This window comes from Coregonus clupeaformis, chromosome 13 (genome assembly GCF_020615455.1).
Source record: "Coregonus clupeaformis isolate EN_2021a chromosome 13, ASM2061545v1, whole genome shotgun sequence".
NCBI lineage: Eukaryota > Metazoa > Chordata > Actinopteri > Salmoniformes > Salmonidae > Coregonus > Coregonus clupeaformis.
This window is the reverse complement of record NC_059204.1, coordinates 40,356,597-40,382,413: the sequence shown is the minus strand read 5'-3', so window position 1 is coordinate 40,382,413 and position 25,817 is coordinate 40,356,597. Positions and strand designations below refer to the sequence as shown.

Sequence of the window (25,817 nt, the reverse complement as noted above, 5' to 3'; positions counted from 1 at the left end):
TGACCTGAGATTTGCTGGAACAAACAGACGGTTGGGGGCGCTGGTGCTTGGACCTGGCTGGTCCCGAAGAGCCTCCATGACCTGCTTCTCGATCTCCCAGGTGAGGGCCGCTACGACCAAGTGGCTGGGAAGAATGGGAGCTGTCATGGCGGTGGTCTCGTCCTTCTGAAACATCCGGGGAAAGAGCATCAGGTTTGATGTTGCGAGATCCCGGGCGGTAGGAGAGCGTGAAATTGAAGCGCGTAAAGAACAGAGACCACCGCTGTTGACGGGAGTTCAGCCTCCTGGCTGTTTGGATATACTCCAGGTTCTTGTGGTCTGTCCACACTACGAATGGTTCCTTTGACCCCTCTAACCAGTGCCGCCATTCTTCAAGGGGCGAGCTTGACAGCCAACAGCTCGCGGTTCCCAATGTCGTAGTTGCATTCGGCAGGGGTTAGCCGACGGGAGTAGAAGGCACAGGGGTGCATCTTGCCATCCTCAGCTGCTCTTTGAGAAAGCACTGCACCCACTCCCACGTCCGAAGCATCTACCTCCACCACAAACTGCCTTGCTGCATCTGGCATCTGGAGGATGGGAGCAGAAGTGAAACATGTCTTGAGGATATTGAAGGCCTTATCAGCAGCTGATGTCCATTGGTACGGTTGTTTAGTGCTGGTTAGCGCCGTGAGGGTGCAGCCACTGTGCTATAGTTTCTGATGAATCTCCTATAAAAGTTGGCAAAGCCCAGGAACTGTTGCAACTTCTTCCGAGACTCAGGAACTGGCCAGGAAGTGACAGCCGACACCTTCGTGAGATCCATCTGAATGCTGCCCTCGGTCACCACATACCCCAGGAATGAAACGGTCTTGGCATGGAACTCGCACTTCTCTGCCTTCACGAAAAGAGAGTTCTCCAGCAGGCGGCGCAGGACCAACCGGACGTGGTGCGTGTGTTCTGACAGAGTCTTTGAGAATATTAAAATATCGTCAAGGTACACAAATACGAACGTATTTAGCATGTCCCTGAGGATATCATTCACTAGGGCTTGAAAAACTGCTGGGGCATTGGTGAGGCCGAAGGGCATGACGAGATATTCATAGTGGCCGGTTGGTGTGTTGAACGCTGTCTTCCATTCGTCTCCCTCCCTCATCCGCACCAGATGGTAGGCATTGCGAAGGTCCAGCTTAGTGAATACAGTGGCTCCCTGCAGCAGTTCGAAGGCAGACGAAAGTAAGGGCAGTGGGTAGCGATTCTTAACCGTGATGTCGTTCAGACCCCGGTAATCTATGCATGGACGAAGAGAACCGTCCTTCTTGCCGACAAAGAAGAATCCCGCTCCTGCGAGGGAAGACGACGGTCTAATTATCCCGGAGGCAAGAGAGTCATTAATGTAGTCCTCCATGGCCTTTCTTTCCGGGGCTGACAGTGAATACAGACGACCCTTGGGAGGTGCTGTGCCAGGCAGGAGATCAATCGGCGCAGTCATAGGGTCTGTGTGGGGGTAGAGATGTCGCCTTGGATTTGTTGAACACCTCTTTCAGGCTGTGGTAACAGGCCGGAACATTGGATATGTCGGAGGTAGCGCTAGATCCTTCCCGGTGAACGGGCAGGGTGGCCCCCCTTAAACAGGTCTGGTGACAACTCCTTCCCCACTCACGGACTGTTCCTGTCTCCCAGTCGATGTGGGGGTTGTGCTGGCGGAGCCACGGGTATCCAAGAATGAGTGGTTGGCCAGGTGAGTGTAGGAGGTGAAACTGGATGGACTCCTGGTGGTTTCCTGACAGCAGGATTGTCACAGGGGCGGAGATATGAGTGACAGTGCCAAGATGATGCCCATCCAGGGCTCGTGCAGGAATGGGTTGTGTCAGTTGATGATGGTTCACGCCCAGTTGCTGTGCAAGCTCAGGGTCCATGATGTTTGCTTCGGCTCCGGAATCCACAAGGGCGGCCAATGTATGAGTCTTGTCAGAAAGCTGAAGGCGGAGATGAAGCAGGGTCTTTCGGATGGAGGAGACTGAAGGCTTGTTGAGCTCACCCGGATCTCCCCTACACCTGGTGAGCTGCGGCTTTTGCCGGACAAGTAGCGACACGGTGATTCTCGCCACCACAGTAGAGGCAAAGGTTGGAGCTTAGACGGCGCCGACGCTCCTCGGGAGTCAGAGAGGCACGGCCAATCTCCATGGGCTCAGGCTGATTGAGTTGGCTATGGGACTTGACAGGCAGGGGCTGGACAGAAGCGGTATCGACCCGAGTACGGATGGCAGGTTGACTGAGACGGCCCTTCTCCCTCCTCCCGGGTCTGTATACGGCGGTCAATGCGAACGGCAAGGTCAATGGCGGCATCAAGCGTTGAGGGCGGGTCATGGGAAACAAGCTCGTCCTTGATATAGTCCGCCAGGCTATGGAGGAAGGCTTGCACCAGTGCCTCTGGGTTAAACGAGCTTTGACTGGCCAGGGTACGAAAGTCAATGGAGAAGTCTGCCACTGTCCGATTGCCCTGACGGATGGTGAGCAGAGCTTGTGGCGCTTCGGCTGTTGGCGAGCCTAGGTCAAAGACCTTTAACATCTCCTCCTCAAAGGCACTGAAGGAGGCACAGGCTGGGGTTTGCCGGTCGAATTCCGCCGTTCCCCACAACCCGAGCTCGACCGGTGAGATGTGTGATGACATACCCCACCTTGGCTCCCTCTGTTGAGAAAGTCCTGGGCTGTAGTGCAAACTGGATTCGGCAGCTGCTCAAGAATGGTCTTACTTGCTTCTGGTTGCCATCAAAACGTTCCGGGTTCCCAATCCTTGGTTCAGGAGCGTGGGGATCTGGTGGCAGCACTGCCGGGCCTGCAGCATTGGGACCTCCAGCGGAGGGATGAAGGAGTATCGGTGGTACAGGAACAAAAGGACCAGGGGGGTGCAGGTGGAGTAGCCGGGCTTGAGAGTAGTTGCAGGGCTTGGGCTAGCTGTTGTTGCTGCAGTTGGAACTGTTGTTGCTGCTGGTTGAATAGCTGGAGAAGGGGAAGCGATGTCGCCAGCCATCCGATTTATGTCTCCCTCAGAGCGTTCCAGTCGCTGTAGGGCAGTCCTCTCTGGCTCTTCCTCCATCGTGGTCAGGGGAGTGCGCTGGGTCCATGATGGTCAGATCGTTCTGTCACGAACAGAAGAGGACCCAAGAGCGCAAGTTCAAATTCAGAGTTCTTTATTCAAGGTTACAGGCGGGAAGAGGAGTCCCAGGGGTGTCAGGGGGTCTTTCAGGGTCCTCCTGTGGGTACCTGTGCTCGGGGGGTCACCAAATGTCCGGGGGTGTCCAGTCCAAGTGCTTAGTGTGTGTGTTCCCCAGTGATGGAGCGGCGTATCGGGCTGAGGGTGGTGAAACGTCTGGGCACGCTCATCTGGTGGTCGGAGACCTGGGGGAACACACACACACAACAGCAATATGAATGGCAGGCAGAAGTACAGATCAGGGCTGGGCAAATATCGTGGTGAGAGACAGAAGGCAGAAACGAGTTACCGGAGGGGCTGAAGATCGGAGAGTAGTCGAGGTCCAGAAGGCAGGTTGGGATAGACGGGGCAGTAGAACAAGGAGGCAGTCAAGAAAGGATCGGTATCACAAACAGGAGTCAGAGCGCAGACAGGCAGGTTACTGGTCCGGGTTTGAAGACGATCTGACAGGGCTTGGCTGAAAACCAGGGCTTGATATACTGGGAGAGGTAGTGGGGAAATGCAGTTCAGCTGGCAGAGTAATTAGAACAGAGTGAGGCAAGGTGAGGATGGTGAGTGGGAAATGCAGTGCAGCTGGCCAGGTAACAAGAGCAGAGCAGGGCAGGTGGAGCTAGTTAGGCTGAGTAGAGAGAGGGAGGTGAGCAGAGTGGAAGATAATTGAATGCAATTAATGTTGCTACCAGGGAGAGAGAGTGCTCATGACAGTGAATAGTAGAGAGAATTAATTATTTCAGATTTGATTTCTTTCATCACATTCCCAGTGGGTCAGAAGTTTACATACACTTAATTAGCATTTGGCAGCATTGCCTTTAAATGGTTTAACTTGGTTCAAACGTTTTGGGTAGCCTTCCACAAGCTTCCCACAATAAGTTGGGTGAATTTTGGCCCATTCCTCCTGGCAGAGCTGGTGTAACTGAGTCAGGTTTGTAGGCCTCCTTGCTCGCACACGCTTTTTCAGTTCTGCCCACAAATGTTCTATAGGATTGAGGTCAGGGCTTTGTGATGGCCACTCCAATACCTAGACTTTGTTGTCCTTAAGCCATTTTTTCACAACTTTTGAAGTATGCTTGGGGTCATTGTCCATTTGGAAGACCCATTTGCGACCAAGCTTTAACTTCCTGACTGATGTCTTGAGATGTTGCTTCAATATATCCACATAATTTTCCTTCCTCATGATGCCATCTATTTTGTGAAGTGCACCAGTCCCTCCTGCAGCAAGGCACCCCCACAGCATGATGCTGCCACCCCTGTGCTTCACGGTTGGGATGGTGTTCTTCGGCTTGCCACCCTCCCCATTTTCCTCCAAACATAACGATGGTCATTATGGCTAAACAGTTCTATTTTTGTTTCATCAGACCAGAGGACATTTCTCCAAAAAGTATGATCTTTGTCCCCATGTGCAGTTGGAAACCGTAGTCTGGCTTTTTTATGCCGATTTTGGAGCAGTGGCTTCTTCCTTGCTGAGCGGCCTTTCAGGCACAGTCAACTTAGTGTATGTAAACTTCTGACCCACTGGAATTGTGATACAGTGAATTATAAGTGAAATAATCTGTCTGTAAACAATTGTTGGAAAAATTACTTGTGTCATGCACAAAGTCCTAACCGACTTGCCAAAACTATAGTTTGTTAACAAGAAATTTGTGGAGTGGTTGAAAAACGAGTTTTAATGACTCCAACCTAAGTGTATGTAAACTTCCGACTTCAACTGTATATACACATACTAATCGGTGGAATGGGAACCAGGTGTGCGTAATGAGACAAGACAGTCTGGGGTTGGTGGTAATGATCCATGTCAGTGATGCCTAGAAAGCTGGTGACGATGACCTCCGGAACTGGTTAACGGAATGAGCAGCAGTACCCGGGGGATCTGTGACATCAGCAGTTGTTTTCTATGCTAGCTGTAAAATGTTCATATTCTCTTTAACATTCTGTGTTGTGTGCATATAGCCTCCCTACTGTTATTTTATTTTACTGCTGCACTTTAATTATTTTTATTTTTTATTTTTTACTGATCTATTTTTTACTTAACACTTTTTTTCTTAAAACTGCATTGTTGGTTAAGGGCTTGTAAGTAATGTGGCAAGTAACATTTGATTTGATATTCTTTTTGATAAGTGAGGCATGTTTATAAATGCTTTATTAATGGGAAAATATAAAATAGAAATGACAGTACATTGACTATATAGAATAGACCTTTAAATGTTGGTGTTATAGATCAGAGTGGCAAACGGCACAGTTAATTACTATGAAGTGCTTATCTATAAATTCTTTATGAATGGGAAAATATATTTGACTTTACTTTGACTGCATATACACTACCAGTCAAAAGTTTGGACACACCTACTCATTCAAGGGATTTTCTTAATTTTTTGCTATTTTTTACATTGTAGAATAATAGTGAAGACATCAAAACTATGAAATAACACATATGGAATCATGTAGTAACCAAAAAAGGCGTTAAACAGATCAGAATATATTTTATATTTGAGATTCTTAAAATAGGCACCCTTTGCCTTGATGACAGCTTTGCACACTCAGAGGCCATGATTGTACTTCCGTTGTGTATGTGGTAGGAAGCAACTTTATTTGCATGCAATTAACATACACTACATGACCATAAGTATGTGGACACCTGCTCGTCAAACATCTCATTACAAAATCATGGGCATTAATATGGAGTTGGGCCCCCATTTGTTGCTATAACAGCCTCCACTCTTCTGGGAAGGCTTTCCACTAGATGTTCGAACATTGCGGCAGGGACTTGCTTCCATTCAGCCACAAGAGCATTAGTAAGGTCGGCCGATTAGGCTCGCAGTCGGCATTCCAGTTCATCCCAAAGGTGTACGATGCGGTTGAGGTCAGGGCTCAGTGCAGACCAGTCAAGTTCTTCCACACCGATCTCGACTAACCAATTTTGTATGGACCTCGCTTTGTGCACAGCTGAAACAGGAAAGGGCCTTCCCCAAACTGTGGCCACAAAGTTGGAAGCACAGAATCGTCTAGAATGTCATTGTGTGCTGTAGCGTTAAGATTTCCCTTCACTGGAACTAAGGGGCCTAGGCCGAACCATGAAACACAGCCCCAGACCATTATTCCTCCTCCACCAAACTTTACAGTTGGCACTATGCATTCTGGCAGGTAGCGTACTCCTGGCATCCACCAAACCCATATTCATCCGTCGGACTGCCAGATGGTGTAGCGTGATTCATCACTCCAGAGAACGCGTTTCCACTGCCCCAGAGTCCAATAGCGGCGAGCTTTACACCACTCCAGCTGACACTTGGCATTGCACATGGTGATCTTAGGCTTGTGTGCAGCTGCTCAGCCATGGAAACCCATTTCATGAAGCTCCCGACGAACAGTTCTTGTGCTGATGTTGCTTTCAGAGGCAGTTTGGAACTCAGTAGTGAGTTTTGCAACCGAGGATAGACGATTTTTACGCGCTTCAGCACTCGGCGGTCCCGTTCTGTGAGTTTGTGTGGCCTACCACTTCGCGGCTGAGCTGTTGTTGCTCCTAGACGTTTCCACTTCACAATAACAGCACTTACAGTTGACCACGGCAGCTCTAGCAGGGCAGACATTTGACAAACTGACTTGTTGGAAAGGTGGCATCCTATCACGGTGCCATGTTGAAAGTCACTGAGCTCTTCAGTAAGGCCATTAAACTGCCAATGTTTGTCTATGGAGATTGCATGGCTGTGTGCTCGGTTTTATACACCTGTCAGCAACGGGTGTGGCTGAAATAGCCGAATCCACTAATTTGAAGGGGTGTCAACATACTTTTGTATATATAGTGTATATTAATATGCATCACTGCATGAAACCGAGGCGTGCTTCACCCGCACCACGCCGAAAGAGCGGCAGAGGCTGCCGAACTATCATCAAAAAGTATGATGATAAAGTACGACTGGAAGTTATTTATAAATGCCTGGAATATTTCAATTTTGGAGAATCTCTTATACAATGGGTTAAAATTATGTATATTAACCGTAGGTGTAAAATATTAAATAATGGCTACTTCTCAGAAAGTATTAAACTGTCAAGAGGAGTAAAACAAGGTTGTCCACATCGGCAGTTCTATTTATTATGGCCATCGAAATGTTAGCTATTAAATTAGATCTAACAATAATATCAAGGGGCTAGAAATCCAGGGCTTAAACACAACGGTGTCATTGTACACTGATGATTCATGTTTTCTTTTAAATACACAATTTGGATCCCTCCACAGCCTCATAGAGGATCTAGATACTTTTTTAACCTCTCTGGATTACAACCAAATTATGATAAGTGTACTATATTCCATATTGGATCACAAAATAATATAACCTTTACATTACCGTGTAATTTAACAATAAAATGGTCTAACAGTGATGTGGACATACTCTGTATTCATGTCCCGAAAGAAATAAATGATCTCACTGCAATACATTTTAATAAGAAGTTACCAAAAATAGATACGATCTTGCTACCATGGAAAGGAAAATACCAGTCTATTTGTGGAAAAATCACCCTGATTAAATCTTTAGTCATATCCCAGTTTACCTATTTGCTTATGGCCCTGCCTCCACCTCATGACGTGTTTAAAAAAATTATATGAGCAAGAAATATTCCATTTTATTTGGAACGGCAAGCCAGACAAAATTAAAAGGTCCTATTTATATCATGAACATAAATTCAGAGGGCAGAAATGATTAAATATTAAAGCATTAGACCTCTCACTAAAGGCTTCAGTCATACAAAAGTTATACTTAAATTCGAACTGGTTCCCTAGCAGATTAGTAAGAATGTCTCACCCCTTGTTCAAGAATGGCCTTTTCCCCTTTATTCAGATTACCACCTCTCACTTTCGGTTATTTGAAAATGAAATCATCACCAAAATATTGCTATTTTTAAAACAAGCCATAGAATGTTGGTTGCAATTTCAGTTTAATCCACCAGAAAAGACAGAACAAATATTATAGTTAAACTCAAATATACTAATTGATTTAAAAAAAGATATGTCTTTGGAAGAAATGTTTAAAAACGGTATAATCTTTGTAAATGATATCATAAATAGGACTGCTGGAGTTATGTTACACATGCAGCTAACAAGAATATATGGAAATGTCTGCTCTTCCCAAAATTACAACCAACTAATTGCAGCATTACCGCAAAAAAGGCAAGTGGAAGGGGGGAAAAGTAAGGAACTTGTCATGTCGTCCCTGCATTAAAGACAAACATTGGTTAAAGAAAATAGTGATAAATAAAAAAGTATACCAGTTTAATTTAAGGACCAAAGAATTGACAGCTGTGCCATACAGATTGCAAAATAGTTGGGAAGAGATTTTCGATGTACCGATTCCATGGCACATGGTTTATGAGCTGATACACAAAACGATGCCGGATTCAAAACGTTGAATTTTCCAATTTAAATTATTATACAAAATTCTTGCAACCAATAGAATGTTATATATATGAGGGATACAACCATCCCAGCTCTGCAGATTTTGCTGCGAAGAGACAGAATCATTAGATCGTTTGGTTTGGTACTGTCCATATGTAGCTTGTTTTTGGTCGCAGGTTCAGGAATGGCTGAATAATTGCAACATTTACATGGAGCTAACTCTGAAAATAATATAATAATACTGTTAGCAAAAATTTTTATCTGGTAGGGTTAGGGGAACATAGTGAAGGAAAATATATTAAAAAAATTATATATGCATATACAGTACCTTTGGAAAGTATTCAGGCCCCTTGACTTTTTCCACATTTTGTCATGTTACATCCTTATTCTAAAATTGATAAAAATTGTTTATTTTCCTCATCAATCTACATACAATACCCTGTAAGGACAAAGCAAAAATAGTTTTTTAGACATTTTTGGAAATGTATTACAAATAAAAACGGAAATATCACATTTACATAAGTATTCAGACCCTTTACTCAGTTCTTTGTTGAAGCACCTTTGGCAGCGATTACAGCATCGAATCTTCTTGGGTATGACGCTACAAGCTTGGCACACCTGTATTTGGGGAGTTTCTCCCATTCTTCTCTGCAGATCCTCTCAAGCTCTATCAGGTTGGATGGGGATCGTTGCTGCACAGCTATTTTAAGGTCTCTCCAGAGTTGTTCGACCTTGTTCAAGTCTGGGCTCTGGCTGGGCCACTCAAGGACATTCAGAGACTTGTCCCGGAGCCACTCCTGCGTTGTCTTAGCTGTGTGCTTAGGGTCGTTGTCCTGTTGGAATGTAAACCTTTGCCCCAGTCTGAGGTCCTGAGCGCACTGGAGCAGATTTTCATCAAGGATCTCTCTGTACTTTGCTCCGTTCATCATTGCCTCGATCCTGACTAGTCTCCCAGTCCCTGTCGCTGAAAAACATCCCCACAGCATGATGCTGCCACCACCATGCTTCACCATAGGGATGGTGCCAGGTTTCCTCCAGACGTGACTCTTTGGCATTCAGGACAAAGAGTTCAATCTTGGTTTCATCAGACCAGAGAATCTTCTTTCTCATGGTCTGAGAGTCTTTAGGTGCCTTTTGGTAATCTCCAAGCAGGCTGTCATGTGCCTTTGACTGAGGAGTGGCTTCTGTCTGGCCACTCTACCATAGAGGCCTGATTGGGGGAGTGCTGCAGAGATGGTTGTCCTTCTGGAAGTTTCTCCCATCTCCACAGAGGAACTCTAGAGTACTGTCAGAATGACCATCGGGTTCTTGGTCACCTCCCTGACCAAGGCCCTTCTCCCCCGATTGCTCAGTTTGGCCGGGCGGCCAGCTCTAGGAAGAGCCTTGGTGGTTTTAAACTTATTCCATTTAAGAATGATGGAGGCCACTGTGTTCTTGGGGACCTTCAATGCTGCAGACATTTTTTGGTACCCTTCCCCAGATCTGTGCTTCGACACAATCCTTTCTCGGAGCTCTACGTACAATTCCTTCGACCTCATGGCTTGGTTTTTGCTCTGACATGCACTTTCAAGTGTGGGACCTTATATATACAGGTGTGTGCCTTCCAAATCATGTCCAATCAATTTAATTTACCACAGGTGGACTCCAATCAAGTTGTACAAAACATCTCAAGGATGATCAATGGAAACAGGATGCACCTGAGCTCAATTTTGAGTTTCATTGCAAAGGGTCTGAATACTTATGTAAGTAAGGTATTTCTGTTTTACATTTTTAATACATTTGCTAAAATGTCTTAACTGTTTTTGCTTTGTCATTATGTGGTATTGTGTGTAGATAGCTTAGTGGTTAAGAGCGTTGTGGCAGTAACCGAAAGGTCGCTGGTTCTAATCCCTGGGCCGACTAGGTGAAAAATCTGTCAATGTGCCCTTGAGCAAGGCACTTAACCCTAATTGCTCATGTAAGTCGCTCTGGATAAGAGCGTCTGCTAAATGACTAAAATGTAAATGAAGATTGCTGAGGATTATTTTTATTTTTTAAATCCATTTCAGAATAAGGCTGTAACGTAACAAAATGTGGAAAAAGTCAAGTGGTCTGAATACCTTCCGAAGGCACTGTATGTATTTTGTTTTTATATGTACAGTTCCAGTCAAAAGTTTGGACACACCTACTCATTCAAGGGTTTATCTTTATTTTTACTATTTTCTACATTTTAGAATAGTGAAGACATTAAAACTATAAAATAACACATATGGAATCATGTTGTAACCAAAAAAGGGTTAAACAAATCAAAATATATTTTATATTTGAGATTCTTCAAATAGTCACCCTTTGCCTTGATGACAGCTTTGCACACTCTTGGCATTCTTTCAACCAGCTTCATGAGGTAGTCACCTGGAATGCATTTCAATTAACAGGTGTGCCTTGTTAAAAGTTAATTTGTGTAATTCCTTTCCTTCTTAATGTGTTTGAGCCAATCAGTTGTGGCTCAAATGCATTAGGGTTTAGGGGTGGTATACAGAAGATAGCCCTATTTGGTACAAGACCAAGTCTATATTATGGCAAGAACAGCTCAAATAAGCAAAGAGAAATGACAGTCCATCATTACTTTAAGACATGAAGGTCAGTCAATACGGAACATTTCAAGAACTTTGAAATTTTCTTCAAGTGCTGTGGCAAAAACCATGACGCGCTATGATGAAACTGGCTCTCATGAGGACTGCCACAGGAATGGAACTGTCTGTGATTTATTTAGAATTCAAGGCACACTTAACCAGCATGGCTACCACAGCATTCTGCAGCGATACGCCATCCCATCTGGTTTGGGCTTAGTGGGACTATCTGTTTTTCATCAGGACAATGACCCAACACACCTCCAGGCTGTGTTAGGGCTATTTTACCAAGAAGGAGAGTGATGGAGTGCTGCATCAGATGACCTGGCCTCCACAATCCCCCGATCTTAACCCAATTGAGATGGTTTGGGATGAGTCGGACGGCAGAGTGAAGGAAAACCAGTCAACAAGTGCTCAGCATATGTGGGAACTCCTTCAAGACTGTTGGAAAAGCAAAGCTGTCATCAAGGCTATTTGAAGAATCTCAAATATATATAAATTATATTTTGATTTGTTAAACACTTTTTTGGTTACTACATGATTCCATATGTGTTATTTCATAGTTTTGATGTATTCACTATTATTCTACAATGTAGAAAATAGTAAAAATAAAGTAAAACCCTTGAATGAGTAGGTGTGTCCAAACCTTTGACTTGTACTGTATATATATATATATATATATATATATATATATATATATAGTTACAAAAATATATATATGGGGATGGAAAGGATGGAGACAATTACATTGATGGAAGCTACAATCTATCTGCAATATTAAAGCTGATCTACCTCCCAACAAAAACACACAAAAAAGTATGGCGAGGTGCACTGCATGGTTTCAGATGGCACTCCATCCCCACTCTTCCAAAGTGAAAATGACATGAACTAGGGCTAATGTAGTCCAAGGGTGAGGAATGGAGCTATACCCGCTCCGACCTCTATGGTGCGTAAAGTATGTAACATCTATTGTCACTCCAACTTCTGTAGGACTATCAGGACAATCTACCCTTCAAATGAGTTCTTGCATTAGAAAGCAAAATAGAAACGATCTAAACTAAATTCAGACATTTGACAGTCAGTTACTGTACAGTATTTCCAGTAAATCTGCTCAAGGGATTTTGTTAGCTGACATCCTCTGTTCTCTGGAACTGGTTGACATAACTGTCTGTTATGACTCTCTTTTATGTATAGCTGGAATTGCTGCCCATCTATAACTGCGCTCAGACACCATGATGTGTGTTGTTCCCCCAGGGCTGGTGGTGGTACTGCTAATAGTACTCCAGTGGGCAGGACGAGGCCTCCCTTCTCCTGTCAGGCCCATCTGTGACCCCCGCGTTCTGGACCGCTTCATCATGGAGGCCCGTGACACAGAGACCGCTCTGGTGAGACACTGACTGACTGGGCCTAACCACCACTAGATGGACCTGGGCAACTTTTACATGTCTGGAAAATGTCACAGTGAAGTGAAATGGATGATGATATTATTAGAGTGTATTATGTACAGAAACAATTCCGCTTTATTAGTGTGTCTGATCTTGCTCTAACCCTGTCAATCTGTATTGCCTTCCCCCACGCAGCGAGGTTGTGCCATGACAGGTACATTTGTGGTTCCTCTGACAAACGTTGACTTTGTGGTCTTGGAGACAAAGGATGTGAGTACCTGTCTATCAGTTCCATATCTACTGTACAGTGCCTTGCAAAAGTATTAATCCCCTGTCACGATCGTCGTAAGGAGTAGACCAAGGCGCAGCGTGATGAACGAACATGTTTATTTATCATTAGCGATAAACACGGACAGTAAACAAAAACAACAAACGACTCGTAACGTCCTAGGTAACATAGACCAACACGGAACAAGAACCCACAAACACAAAGGGAAAAACAGACAGTTTAAATATGGCTCCCAATCAGAGACAACCAGCCAAAAGCTGACACTCGTTGCCTCTGATTGGGAGTCACTCAGGCCAACATAGAAATAAACAAACTAGAACTCCCAACATAGAAATACACCACATAGAAAGAACACACCCTGGCTCAACATATAGAGTCCCAGAGTCAGGGTGTTACAGTACCCCCCCCTAAAGGCGCGGACTGCGACCGCGCCTCAACTAGAGCAAAACAGGGGAGGGCTGGGTGGGCATTCCTCCTCGGCGGCGGTTCTGGCTCCGGTCTTGCCCACCACCCTCCAATAAACCCCCCATAGCGCCCCTGGTCCGGTCTGGCCCCGCTGGCTGGAGCTGAACTGGACTTAGCAGGAGCGGTTAGCTTCAGCTCCGTAGTGGAGCAGTTGACCGGTACCTTACCAGGCACCGGTGACCCAGGCACGGGTTGTGCGGGACTGACGACGCGCACCCCTGGCTTGGTGCGTGGAGTAGGAATGGGCCGGACCGGGCTGACGATGCGCACCCCTGGCTTGGTGCGTGGAGTAGGAACGGGCCGGACCGGGCTGACGATGCGCACCCCTGGCTTGGTGCGTGGGTAGGAACGGGCCGGACTGGGCTGACGATGCGCACCCCTGGCTTGGTGCGTGGAGCAGCAACGGGCCGGACCGGGCTTACGATGCGCACCCCTGGCCTGGTGCGTGGAGCAGGGACAGGCCGGACCGGGCTGGCGACGCACACCGTAGGCTTGGTGCGAGGAGCAGGGACAGGCCGGACTGGGCTGGCGACGCACACCGTAGGCTTGGTGCGAGGAGCAGGGACAGGCCGGACCCGGGCTGGCGACGCACACCGTAGGCTTGGTGCGAGGAGCAGGGACAGGCCGGACCGGGCTGGCGACGCACACCGTAGGCTTGGTGCGAGGAGCAGGGACAGGCCGGACCGGGCTGGCGACGCACACCGTAGGCTTGGTGCGAGGAGCAGGGACAGGCCGGGCTGGCGACGCACACCGTAGGCTTGGTGCGAGGAGCAGGGACAGGCCGGACCGGGCTGTGGAGACGGATAGGAGACCTGGAGTGAAGAGCTGCCACAACCCGTCCTGGCTGAATGCCTACCTTCACACACTCTGTGTGAGGCATCAGCACAGGACGTACAGGGCTGTGTACCCGTACTGGCATAACAGCACGTGACACTGGCGCAGGATATCCGGGACCGAGGAGAGGCACTGGAGGCCACGAGCGCTGAGCCGGCACACTCCGTCCTGGCTGCATGCCCACCTTCGCACAACACGTGCGGGGTGCTCGCACAGGACGTACCGGACTATGCCGGACCACTCGTGGCACAGTGCGCAGCTCCGCATACCGCGGAACCTGCCCAGTCTCATGCTGCCATGCCTGAGTACGGGGAGTTGGCTCTGCTCTCCATCCAGGCTCCGCCAACCTGCCTTCTGGCCCCCAAAACCCGGTGGCCTCCTCTCCAAATCGCCCTGTGGCAGCCTCCTGCTGCCCAGCCGCCCATGCCGTGTGCCCCCCCCTAAAAAATTTTTTGGGTTGCCTCTCGTCCGTCCGACGATGACACTGCTGACGCCGCTGCTCCTCTCTCGCCAGGGCCTTAATCCTAGCCCATGGCCCTTTGCCCCCGAGCATGTCCTCCCAGGACCACGATTTGCCCACCTGGGCCCTCGCCAACCTCTCCATCTCCTTTCCCGGCGCTTCCTCCCATGTCCAGTCTGCCTGCTCCTGGACACGCTGCTTGGTCCTTGTATGGTGGGTTCTTCTGTCACGATCGTCGTTAAGAGAGGAGGACCAAGGCGCAGCGTGATGAACGAACATGTTTATTTATCATTAGCGATAAACACGGACAGTAAACAAAAACAACAAACGACTCGTAACGTCCTAGGTAACATAGACCAACACGGAACAAGAACCCACAAACACAAAGGGAAAAACAGACAGTTTAAATATGGCTCCCAATCAGAGACAACCAGCCAAAAGCTGACACTCGTTGCCTCTGATTGGGAGTCACTCAGGCCAACATAGAAATAAACAAACTAGAACTCCCAACATAGAAATACACCACATAGAAAGAACACACCCTGGCTCAACATATAGAGTCCCAGAGCCAGGGTGTTACATCCCCCTTGGCGTTTTTCCCATTTTGTTGCATAACAACCTGTAATTTAAATGGATTTTTATTTGGATTTCATGTAATGGACATACACAAAATAGTCCAAATTTGTGAAGCGAAAAAACAAAAAAAAACTTGTTTCAAAAAATTATACAAAATAAATAATGGAAAAGTGGTGCGTGCATATTTATTCACCCCCTTTGCTATGAAGCCCCTAAATGAGATCAGGTGTAACCAATTACCTTCAGAAGTCACATAATTAGTTAAATAAATTCCACCTGTGTGCAATCTAAGTGTCACATGATCTGTCACATGATCTCAGTATATATACACCTGTTCTGAAAGGCCCCAGAGTCTGCAACACCACTAAGCAAGGGGCACCACCAAGCAAGCGGCACCATGAAGACCAAGGAGCTCTCCAAACAGGTCAGGGACAAAGTTGTGGAGAAGTACAGATCAGGGTTGGGTTATGAAAACATATCAGAAACTTTGAACATCCCATGAAGCACCATTAAATCCATTATAAAAAAATTGAAAGAATATGGCACCACAACAAACCTGCGAAGAGAGAGCCGCCCACCCAAACTCACGGACCAGGCAAGGAGGGCATTAATCAGAGAGGCAACAAAGAGACCATAGATAACCCTGAAGGATCTGCAACGCTCCACAGCGGAGATTGGAGTATCTGTCCATAGGACCACTTTAAGCCGTACACTCCACAGAGCTGGGCTTTATGGAAGAGTGGCCAGAAAAAAGCCATTGCTTAAAGAAAAAAATAAGCAAACACGTTTTGGTGTTCGCCAAAAGGCATGTGGGAGACTCCCCAAACATATTGAAGAAGGTACTCTTGTCAGATGAGACTAAAATTGAGCTTTTTGGCCATCAAGGAAAACGCTATGTCTGGCGCTGTCACGCCCTGGCCTTGAGAGGCCTGTTGTCTTTAGTTGGTTTGGTCAGGGCGTGAGTTTCTATGTTATATATTCTATGTTTATGTTCTAGTTTTTCTATTTCCATGTCTGGCCGGGTATGATTCCCAATCAGAGGCAACTGTCACTCATTGTCTCTGATTGGGGATCATACTTAGGTAGCCTATTACCTACTGTTTATTGTGGGATCTTGTTCCGTGTAGGCTTGTGTGTGTATAGCCTGAGGACTTCACAATACGTTGTTTCTTGTTTTGGTTTGTATGTTTATTGGGTGAATAAACATGTACGCTTTTCACGCTGCACCTTGGTCTGACCCGTCTCGCAACGATCATGACAGAAGATCCCACCATAAAAGGACCAAGCAGCGTGGCCAGGAGGAGCAAACACCCGGGACACAGCGGGAGGCTACGTTGGTAGATGTCCTCCTCGGTTGGGGGAAAATCACAGAGGAGGAGGCCGTCCGTTACGGTAAGGCAATGAAGGAGGAAGCCCGGGTAGGAGAGGATCAACGGCGACATCGACGGTGCCGGCCGAAGAGGAAGGCCGAGAAGCAGCCCCAATAATTTTTTTGGGGGGGCTCACGGGGTGGACGACGAGGCAGCAGGAGGCCGTGAAAGGGCTGACTAGAGAGGAGGAGGCCGCTATTTTAGAGGTCCTCCAAGACCTGCGGATCGAGAGAGAAGAGCCTTGACCATTGCACCCGGTGGGGTTCCAGTTGGAGTCCCTACGACCATGGGAACAGGAATGGGAACAGTTTTACACTGAGGAGTCGGAGGATGACGACGACGATGAGTTTCTGTTCCCTAACTCGTGGGGGCTCCCGGAGGAGTCCTCACTGGAGGAGGATTGGGTGCGGAGAGAGAAGGACTGGAACAGTCGTACATCTCCAACGCTAGTTCCCAGCCCGGTACGCCCCGTGCCTGCTTCTCGCACCAAGCCAGTGGTGCGTGTTCCCAGTCCGGCACGGCCCGTGCCGGCTCCTCGCACCAAGCCAGTGGTGCGTGTTCCCAGACCGGCACGGCCCGTGCCTGCTCCTCGCACAAAGCCAGTGGTGCGTGTTCCCAGTCCGGCACGTACTGTGCCTGCTCCTCGCACCAAGCCAGTGGTGCGTGTTCCCAGTCCGGCACGGCCCGTGCCTGCTCCTCGCACTAAGCCAGTGGCGCGTGTTCCCAGTCCGGCAGGGCCCGTTCCAGGACAGAAACATGCACCGAAAATGGAGTCAGCAGGTACAGTCGGTCCGTCCGGATCTTTGGAGGAACGTATCCAACGGCAGGGGAGCAGGATCCAGGCGCTCGGCAGCGCAATGGAGCGCGTGGTGAGTAGATTGGAGCGATGGGAGAGAGGTGGCGTTTCTACACCTTCTCCAACCACACAACTCACCCGACCTCCAGCGACGGTCCCCTGCAGGGAGCACTTTAGCGTGTCGGTTCCTAGTTTGGGGCCGGCAACCAGCCCAACTACCGGGTTGGAAACCACCTCTGCGTCGGTGCCCAGGGTGGGCACGACGTACAGCCCTGTTTTGGAGCAGGTGCTCCTAAACTTGTCGGTGCTCAGTCTGGGGCCGGCAACCAGTCCTATTACAGGGCTGGAATTTTCCTCTGCGTCGGTGCCCAGGCTGGGCACGGCATTTAGTCCTGCTCCAGAGATGGGGATGGATACGGGTCCGGAAGTTTGCTCCACCCCGGAGCCAGAGCAATCCGCTCCACCGGTGCCTTATCCAGCTCCGGTCGGTTGCTCCACTCCGGAGCCAGAGCAATCCGCTCCACCGGTGCCCAGTCCAGCTCCGGTCAGCGGCTCCACTCCGGAGTCAGAGTAGTCCGCTCCACCGGTGCTCAGTCCAGCTCCGGTCAGCGGGTCCACTCCGGAGCCAGAGCAATCCGCTCCACCGGTGCCTGATCCAGCTCCGGTCAGCGATTTCATTCCGGAGTCAGAGCAGTCCGCTCCACCGGTGCCCTGTCCAGCTCCGGTCAGCGGCTCCACTCCGGAGCCAGAGCAGTCTGCACCACCGGTGCCCAGTCCAGCTCCGGTCAGCGGTTCCACTCCGGAGCCAGAGCAGTCCGCTCCACCGGGGTCAAGTTCAGCTCCGGTCAGTGGCTCCACTCCGAAGCCAGAGCAGTCCGCTCCACCGGGATCCAGTTCAGCTCCGGTCAGCGGCTCCACTCCAGACCCAGAAGTCAGCCCCTCTCCAAGGTCGGGGTCTCCCACACCAGGGTCCAGACAGGGCTTGGTGCATCGTGGGGGGATTGCCGATCCAGGCCCCGACGTCAGCCCCTCTCCAGGTTCGGGGTCTCCCACATCAGGGTCTAGACAGGGCTTGGTGAATCGTGGGGGGATTGCCGATCCAGGCCCAGATGTCAGCCCCTCTCCAGGTTCGGGGTCTCCCACACCAGGGTCCAGACAGGGCTTGGTGCATCGTGGGGGGACTGCCGATCCAGGCCCAGATGTCAGCCCCTCTCCAGGTTCGGGGTCTCCCACACCAGGGTCCAGACAGGGCTTGGTGCATCGCGGGAGGATTGCCGATCCAGGCCTAGACGTCAGCCCCTCTCCAGGGTCGGGGTCTCCCACATCAGGGTCCAGACAGGGCTTGGTGCATCGTGGGAGGAAGGAGAGGGGAAGCATCGCGCCGAGGTCCAGACCAGACCAGGGGCGCAACGGGGAGGCAGAGAGGAAGAGGTCATCACGCCCGGAGCCGGATCCGCCTCCGAGGCTGAAAGCCCACCCGGACCCTCCCCTAATGAGTCAGGTTGGTGCGGACAGAGTACGCACCTTTGGGGGGGTACTGTCATGCCCTGACCTTGAGAGGCCTGTTGTCTTTAGTTGGTTTGGTCAGGGCGTGAGTTTCTATGTTATATATTCTATGTTTATGTTCTAGTTTTTCTATTTCTATGTCTGGCCGGGTATGATTCCCAATCAGAGGCAGCTGTCGCTCATTGTCTCTGATTGGGGATCATACTTAAGTAGCCTATTGCCTACTGTTTATTGTGGGATCTTGTTCCGTGTAGGCTTGTGTGTGTATAGCCTGAGGACTTCACGTTATGTTGTTGCTTGTTTTGGTATGTTTATTGGGTGAATAAACATGTACGCTTTTCACGCTGCCCCTTAGTCTGACCCGTCTCTCAACGCTCGAGACAGGCGCAAACCCAACACCTCTCATCACCCCGAAAACACCATCCCCATAGTGAAGCATGGTGGTGGCAGCATCATGCTGTGGGGATGTTTTTCATCGGCAGGGACTGGGAAACTGGTCAGAATTGAAGAAATGATGGATGGCGCTAAATACAGAGAAATTCTTGAGGGAAACCTGTTTCGAGTGGTTTAAGGGGAAACACTTAAATGTCTTGGGATGGCCTAGTCAAATCCCAGACCTCAATCCAATGGAGAATCTGTGGTATGACTTAAAGATTGCTGTATACCAGTGGAACTCATCCAGTTTGAAGGAGCTGGAGCAGTTTTGCCTTGAAGATTGGGCAAAATCCCAGTGGCTAGATGTGGCCAAGCTTATAGAGACATACCCCAAGAGACTTGCAGCTGTAACTTGCAGCTGTAATTGCTGCAAAGGTGGCTCTACAAAGTATTGACTTTGGGGGGTGAATAGTTATGCACGCTCAAGTTTTCTGTTTTTTTTGTCTTATTTCTTGTTTGTTTCACAAGAAAAATTATTTTGCATCTTCAAAGTGGTAGGCATGTTGTGTAAATCAAACGATACAAACCCCCCAGAAATCCATTTTTATTCCAGGTTGTAAGGCAACAAAATAGGAAGAATGCAAAGGGAGATGAATACTTTCGCAAGCCACTGTACATGAATAGCACATATAGTATAGAGAGAAGAGTTTGGCCCATTTCCTCTGGTTTCTCTACACTGATTGTACAAAACATTAAGAACACCTTCCTAATATTCAGCTGCACCCCCCGTTGTCCTCAGAATAACCTCAATTCATCGGGGCATGGACTCTACAAGGTGTCGAAAGCGTTCCACAGGGATGCTGGCCCATGTTGACTCCAATGCTTCCCACAGTTGTGTCAAGTTTGGCTGGATGTCCTTTGGGTGGTGGACCATTCTTGATAAACATGGAAACTGTTGACCGTGAAAAACCCAGCAGCGTTGCAACCCCACCGCCACCGCGGGGCACTCTGTTCACAACGTTGACATCAGCAAACCTCTTACTCACACAACGCCATACACGTGGTCTGCGGTTCAATCTTTTGTCTTGCCCATTCACCCTCTGAATGGCACACATACACAATCCATGTCTCAAGGTTTAAAAATCCTTCTTTAACCTGTCTCCTCCCCTTCATCTGACATCAATAAGGGATCGTAGCTTTCACCTGGTCAGTCTGATGACCGGATCTATGTTTCCTGTATTAACTTTTTTATTTATTTTTAGGGGGTAGATCAGCTTTAATATTGCAGATAGATTGTGGCTTCTATCAATGTAATTGTCTGCATCATTTCCAATCCCCCATATACATTATATATACAAAAGTATGTGGACACCCCTTCAAATTAGTTGATTTGGCAATTTCCGTCATTCTGTAAAGCTCGCCGCCATTGGACTCTGGATCAGTGGAAATGAGTTCTCTGGATTGATAAATCACGCTTCACCATCTGGCAGTCCGATGGACGAATCTGGGTTTGGTGGATGCCAGGAGAACGCTTCCTGCCCAAATGCATAGTGCCAACTGTACAGTTTGGTGGAGGAGGAATAATGGTCTGGGGCTGTGTTTCATGGTTCGGGCTAGGCCTCTTAGTTCCAGTGAAGGGAAATCTTAACGGTACAGCATACAATGACATTCTAGACGATTCTGTGCTTCCAACTTTGTGGCAACAGTTTGGGGAAGGCCCTTTCCTGTTTCAGCATGACAATGCCCCCATGCACAAAGCGAGGTCCATATGGAAATGGTTTGTCGAGATCAGTGTGGAAGAACTTGACTGGTCTGCACAGAGCCCTGACCTCAACCCCATCGAACACCTTTGGGATGAATTGGAACGCCGACTGCGAGCAGTGCCTGACCTCACTAATGCTCTTGTGGCTGAATGGAAGCAAGTCCCTGCAGCAATGTTCCAACATCTAGTGGACAGCCTTCCCAGAAGAGTGGAGGCTGTTATAGCAGCAAAGGGGGGACCAACTCCATATTAATGCCCATGATTTTGGAATGAGATGTTCGACAAGCATATATATTTTCCTTTATTATTCACCCCTAACCCCACCACCCCTCCCCTAATTGGAGTAAACTAATGGCCATCAACACTTAGGCTTCTACTTCCAGTTTATACATACTATATACATTTTACGGACACAGTATATTTTACATTAGTTATCTTTTGTTTGTTTTTTTGTCCCATCCTTCAGCTCCCCTCAACCCCTCCCATCTATCTATGAACACCATCCATTTTTGATTTCTATTTGCCATATATTTTTCAACTGTGCTTTGATATTTCACAAAAGTTCTGAATCTTTCTATTCTCATAGTTTATACAGATTGTAAATTAAAGATAAACATTTTTGCTAAGGGTATTATTATATTATTAATTGATTGACTATGACTGTATATAACATTCTATTGGTTGCAAGAATTTTGTATAATAATTTAAATGGGAAAACTGAAAGTATTTTGCAATCTGTATGGCACAGCTGTCCATTTTTTGGTCCTTAAATTAAACTCGTATACTTTTTTAATTATCACATTTTTCTTTAACCAATTTTGGTCTTAATGCAGGGACGACAGACAAGTTCCTTACTTTTTCCCCCTTCCACTTGCCTTTTCCATTTTTGCAGTAGTGCTGCAATTAGTTGGTTGTAATTTTGGATAGAGCAGACATTTCCATATATTTTTGTTAGCTGCATGTGTGACATAACTCCACCAGTCCTTTTTATGATATAATTTACAAAGATTATACAGTTTTTAATTTTTTCCCCCCAAAATTACATAAAAAAAAATCAATTAGTATATTTGAGTTTAACCATAATATTTGTTGTAATATTTGTTCTGTCTTTTCTGGTGGATTAAACGGAAATTGCAACCATCTTTCAATGGCTTGTTTTAAAAATAGCAATATTTTGGAGATTATTTCATTTTCAAATAACTGAAAGTGAGAGGTGGTAATCTGAATAAAGGGGAAGTCATATATGAATTTTCATTGAGTCCATTGAGCTCTCTCTGCCAATACATTTCTTTCTGTACAGTGTACCCATTTATACTGGAGTACATGTGCCCTAATGTGCAGCCTTCTTTTGCTATATAATGATAATGTACAGTGGGGGAAAAAAGTATTTAGTCAGCCACCAATTGTGCAAGTTCTCCCACTTAAAAAGATGAGAGAGGCCTGTAATTTTCATCATAGGTACACGTCAACTATGACAGACAAATTGAGAAAAACAAATCCAGAAAATCACATTGTAGGATTTTTTATGAATTTATTTGCAAATTATGGTGGAAAATAAGTATTTGGTCACCTACAAACAAGCAAGATTTCTGGCTCTCACAGACCTGTAACTTCTTCTTTAAGAGGCTCCTCTGTCCTCCACTCGTTACCTGTATTAATGGCACCTGTTTTAACTTGTTATCAGTATAAAAGACACCTGTCCACAACCTCAAACAGTCACACTCCAAACTCCACTATGGCCAAGACCAAAGAGCTGTCAAAGGACACCAGAAACAAAATTGTAGACCTGCACCAGGCTGGGAAGACTGAATCTGCAATAGGTAAGCAGCTTGGTTTGAAGAAATCAACTGTGGGAGCAATTATTAGGAAATGGAAGACATACAAGACCACTGATAATCTCCCTCGATCTGGGGCTCCACGCAAGATCTCACCCTGTGGGGTCAACATGATCACAAGAACGGTGAGCAAAAATCCCAGAACCACACGGGGGGACCTAGTGAATGACCTGCAGAGAGCTGGGACCAAAGTAACAAAGCCTACCATCAGTAACACACTACGCCGCCAGGAACTCAAATCCTGCAGTGCCAGACGTGTCCCCCTGCTTAAGCCAGTACATGTCCAGGCCCGTCTGAAGTTTGCTAGAGTGCATTTGGATGATTCAGAAGAGGATTGGGAGAATGTCAGATGAAACCAAAATATAACTTTTTGTTAAAAACTCAACTCGTCGTGTTTGGAGGACAAAGAATGCTGAGTTGCATCCAAAGAACACCATACCTACTGTGAAGCATGGGGGTGGAAACATCATGCTTTGGGGCTGTTTTTCTGCAAAGGGACCAGGACGACTGATCCGTGTAAAGGAAAGAATGAATGGGGCCATGTATCGTGACATTTTGAGTGAAAACCTCCTTCCATCAGCAAGGGCATTGAAGATGAAACGTGGCTGGGTCTTTCAGAATGACAATGATCCCAAACACACCGCCCGGGCAACGAAGGAGTGGCTTCGTAAGAAGCATTTCAAGGTCCTGGAGTGGCCTAGCCAGTCTCCAGATCTCAACCTCATAGAAAATCTTTGGAGGGAGTTGAAAGTCCGTGTTGCCCAGCGACAGCCCCAAAACATCACTGCTCTAGAGGAGATCTGCATGGAGGAATGGGCCAAAATACCAGCAACAGTGTGTGAAAACCTTGTGAAGACTTACAGAAAACGTTTGACCTGTGTCATTGCCAACAAAGGGTATATAACAAAGTATTGAGAAACTTTTGTTATTGACCAAATACTTATTTTCCACCATAATTTGCAAATAAATTCATTAAAAATCCTACAATGTGATTTTCTGGAAAAAAAATTCTCATTTTGTCTGTCATAGTTGACCTATGATGAAAATTACAGGCCTCTCTCATCTTTTTAAGTGGGAGAACTTGCACAATTGGTGGCTGACTAAATACTTTTTCCCCCCACTGTATAATGACACATTCAGTGAGTTTTGTTTTAGCGTACGTGTTTATGTAATGTGTGTATGTAATGCGTCATTTGTGTGTGTATTCCCAGACTGGGGAGCAGGCTCTGGAGGTCCAGTCGGGGCTGTCTCTGTTAGGCCAGGCCCTGGGTGCTGTGAGGGAGTCAGTGAGCCGTGCTGCCGTGCAGAGCCTCATCGACAACAACAAGAGCAACATCCACAGCCTGAGCCAGGTGCTGCGCAGCCTCCACATCCAGGTGACTCACTTAGGAGTGTGAGTGTCTCGTCTACAGAATGACCAGTGGTCTGTCTGAGTGGATGGGACTGTGATGTGAACAGTGGTCCCGTATGGCTCGGTTGGTAGAGCATGGTGCTTGGAATGCCAGGGTTGTGGGTTTGATTCCCATGGGTGACCAGTATGAAAAAGTATGCACTCACTGCTGTAAGAATGTTTGCTAAATGACTAAAATGTAAACAGTTTGTTATGTAAGACCAGGAGATGTTCCTGGTCTGATCACCTGACCAGGGAAAAACTCCTGTCCCTATTTATCAGATGTGCCTCAGTGTGCACATACTGTACCACCCCAGCAGAGAGCCTAGTTGGGAATAGATAGGTGTTCTTGGAATGATCATGGACCGTGGGTACAGTCAGTCAGACGTTCCTCTCCCCTCAGCATGCCACCACCTGCCTGCTGTACTTTGTTTGCTTCTCTGTCAGAAGCCTGTGAATTTTCAGTGTAGGGCAGTTCAGTGACTGAGATGGTATTGAGCAGGCCAGACATAGCAGTGGGAGTTATGGAAAGGGATCAGAATGGGGCTTTTATTTGGCTGCATACCGTTTGGCATGGAGTAGCGGGTCGGGAAGAAAACATGGAATAGAACCCCTTCCACAGAACAGATGAGTGGTGCTTTCTTTTTAGGGTTGTATGTTAAGCCTTGTTCTTCCTCTCATCCATTGAACAGGACCTGTCCCTCTCTCCAGTGCCAGCAGTAGGTGACTCAGCGACCAGGAAGGTGTCGTCCCTATCCGAGCTGCTCCGTGTCCACACCAACTTCCTACGAGGAAAGGTTCGCCTGCTGCTCACCAACGCACCTGCCTGTCAACAGAACAGCACGTGATTAGAGCTTTCCCTGAAGGCAGAGGCTGTTATTGGACCGTTGTTTAGAGAGAGGATGAGGTCGTTGGACCTCTACTGAAATCTCTGAATGGACTTCAAGTATGGAATGCGTAGACAAGGTGATTGTTGACTGGATAGAAACTGCTGCGAAAGTCAGTTGATGTGGGTGGAACTGATGAGAAAACAACATGAATGAGTGAGAGAGAAAAAACGGGACTTCTACAACTCATTGACCTCATCGGTTCCTAGTACTACCTACCAGTACCGCCAATGAGCTCTGATGCATGCAGCGGAAAAAGCTACAGACAGTACCCACTGGGCACAGACGTCAATTCAATGTCTATTCCACATTGGTTCAACCTAATTTCATTGAAATGACGTGGAAATAACATTGATTCAACCAGTTTGTGTCCAGTGGGTACAGATCATATGAGAAGATGATCTATAAAGTCCTAAATCCAAGGATTAGATTTTTCATTTTATTTATACATAGTCTTAAAATGTGTTTTTGTATAACTTATGTAATATAAATCTCTATTTTCATATACGAGTGTGTCCTTTGAAGTCTTTGAACCATATTTGATGATTGATGCTCAGATTTAACATACTGTAGTCAGTGTTTGTGTGTTCATGTAATATGCTTGTCAGTACTGTTATAATTCAGACTTTTCACTGTGTGCTCTCTGCACTCGGTCTGTCTGTGTGCCCCTCCCTCCGGCTTACCCTGTCTTTGGGGTCAGAG

At 47.2% G+C, this 25,817-nt stretch overlaps 1 protein-coding gene across 3 annotated transcripts in view; it reads left to right on the top strand.

Annotated features, from left to right (window-relative positions):
• The window catches only part of LOC121580333 (erythropoietin-like), a 33,980-nt gene extending 8,435 nt beyond the window's left edge, over positions 1–25,545 (top strand). Inside the window, exons 2-5 of one of the 3 annotated variants that reach the window (XM_041895385.1) lie at positions 12,440–12,570; positions 12,766–12,840; positions 24,050–24,214; positions 24,921–25,545. In XM_041895385.1, coding sequence (XP_041751319.1) covers positions 12,440–12,570; positions 12,766–12,840; positions 24,050–24,214; positions 24,921–25,076 — 527 coding nt within the window. In that variant the 3' untranslated portion in view covers positions 25,077–25,545. Of the gene's footprint in view, positions 1–12,397; positions 12,571–12,765; positions 12,841–24,049; positions 24,232–24,920 lie in introns of those variants that run through there. The other 2 variants (XM_045224581.1, XM_045224582.1) reach the window with 2 other exon arrangements.
• The last annotated feature ends 272 nt before the right edge of the window (positions 25,546–25,817 follow it).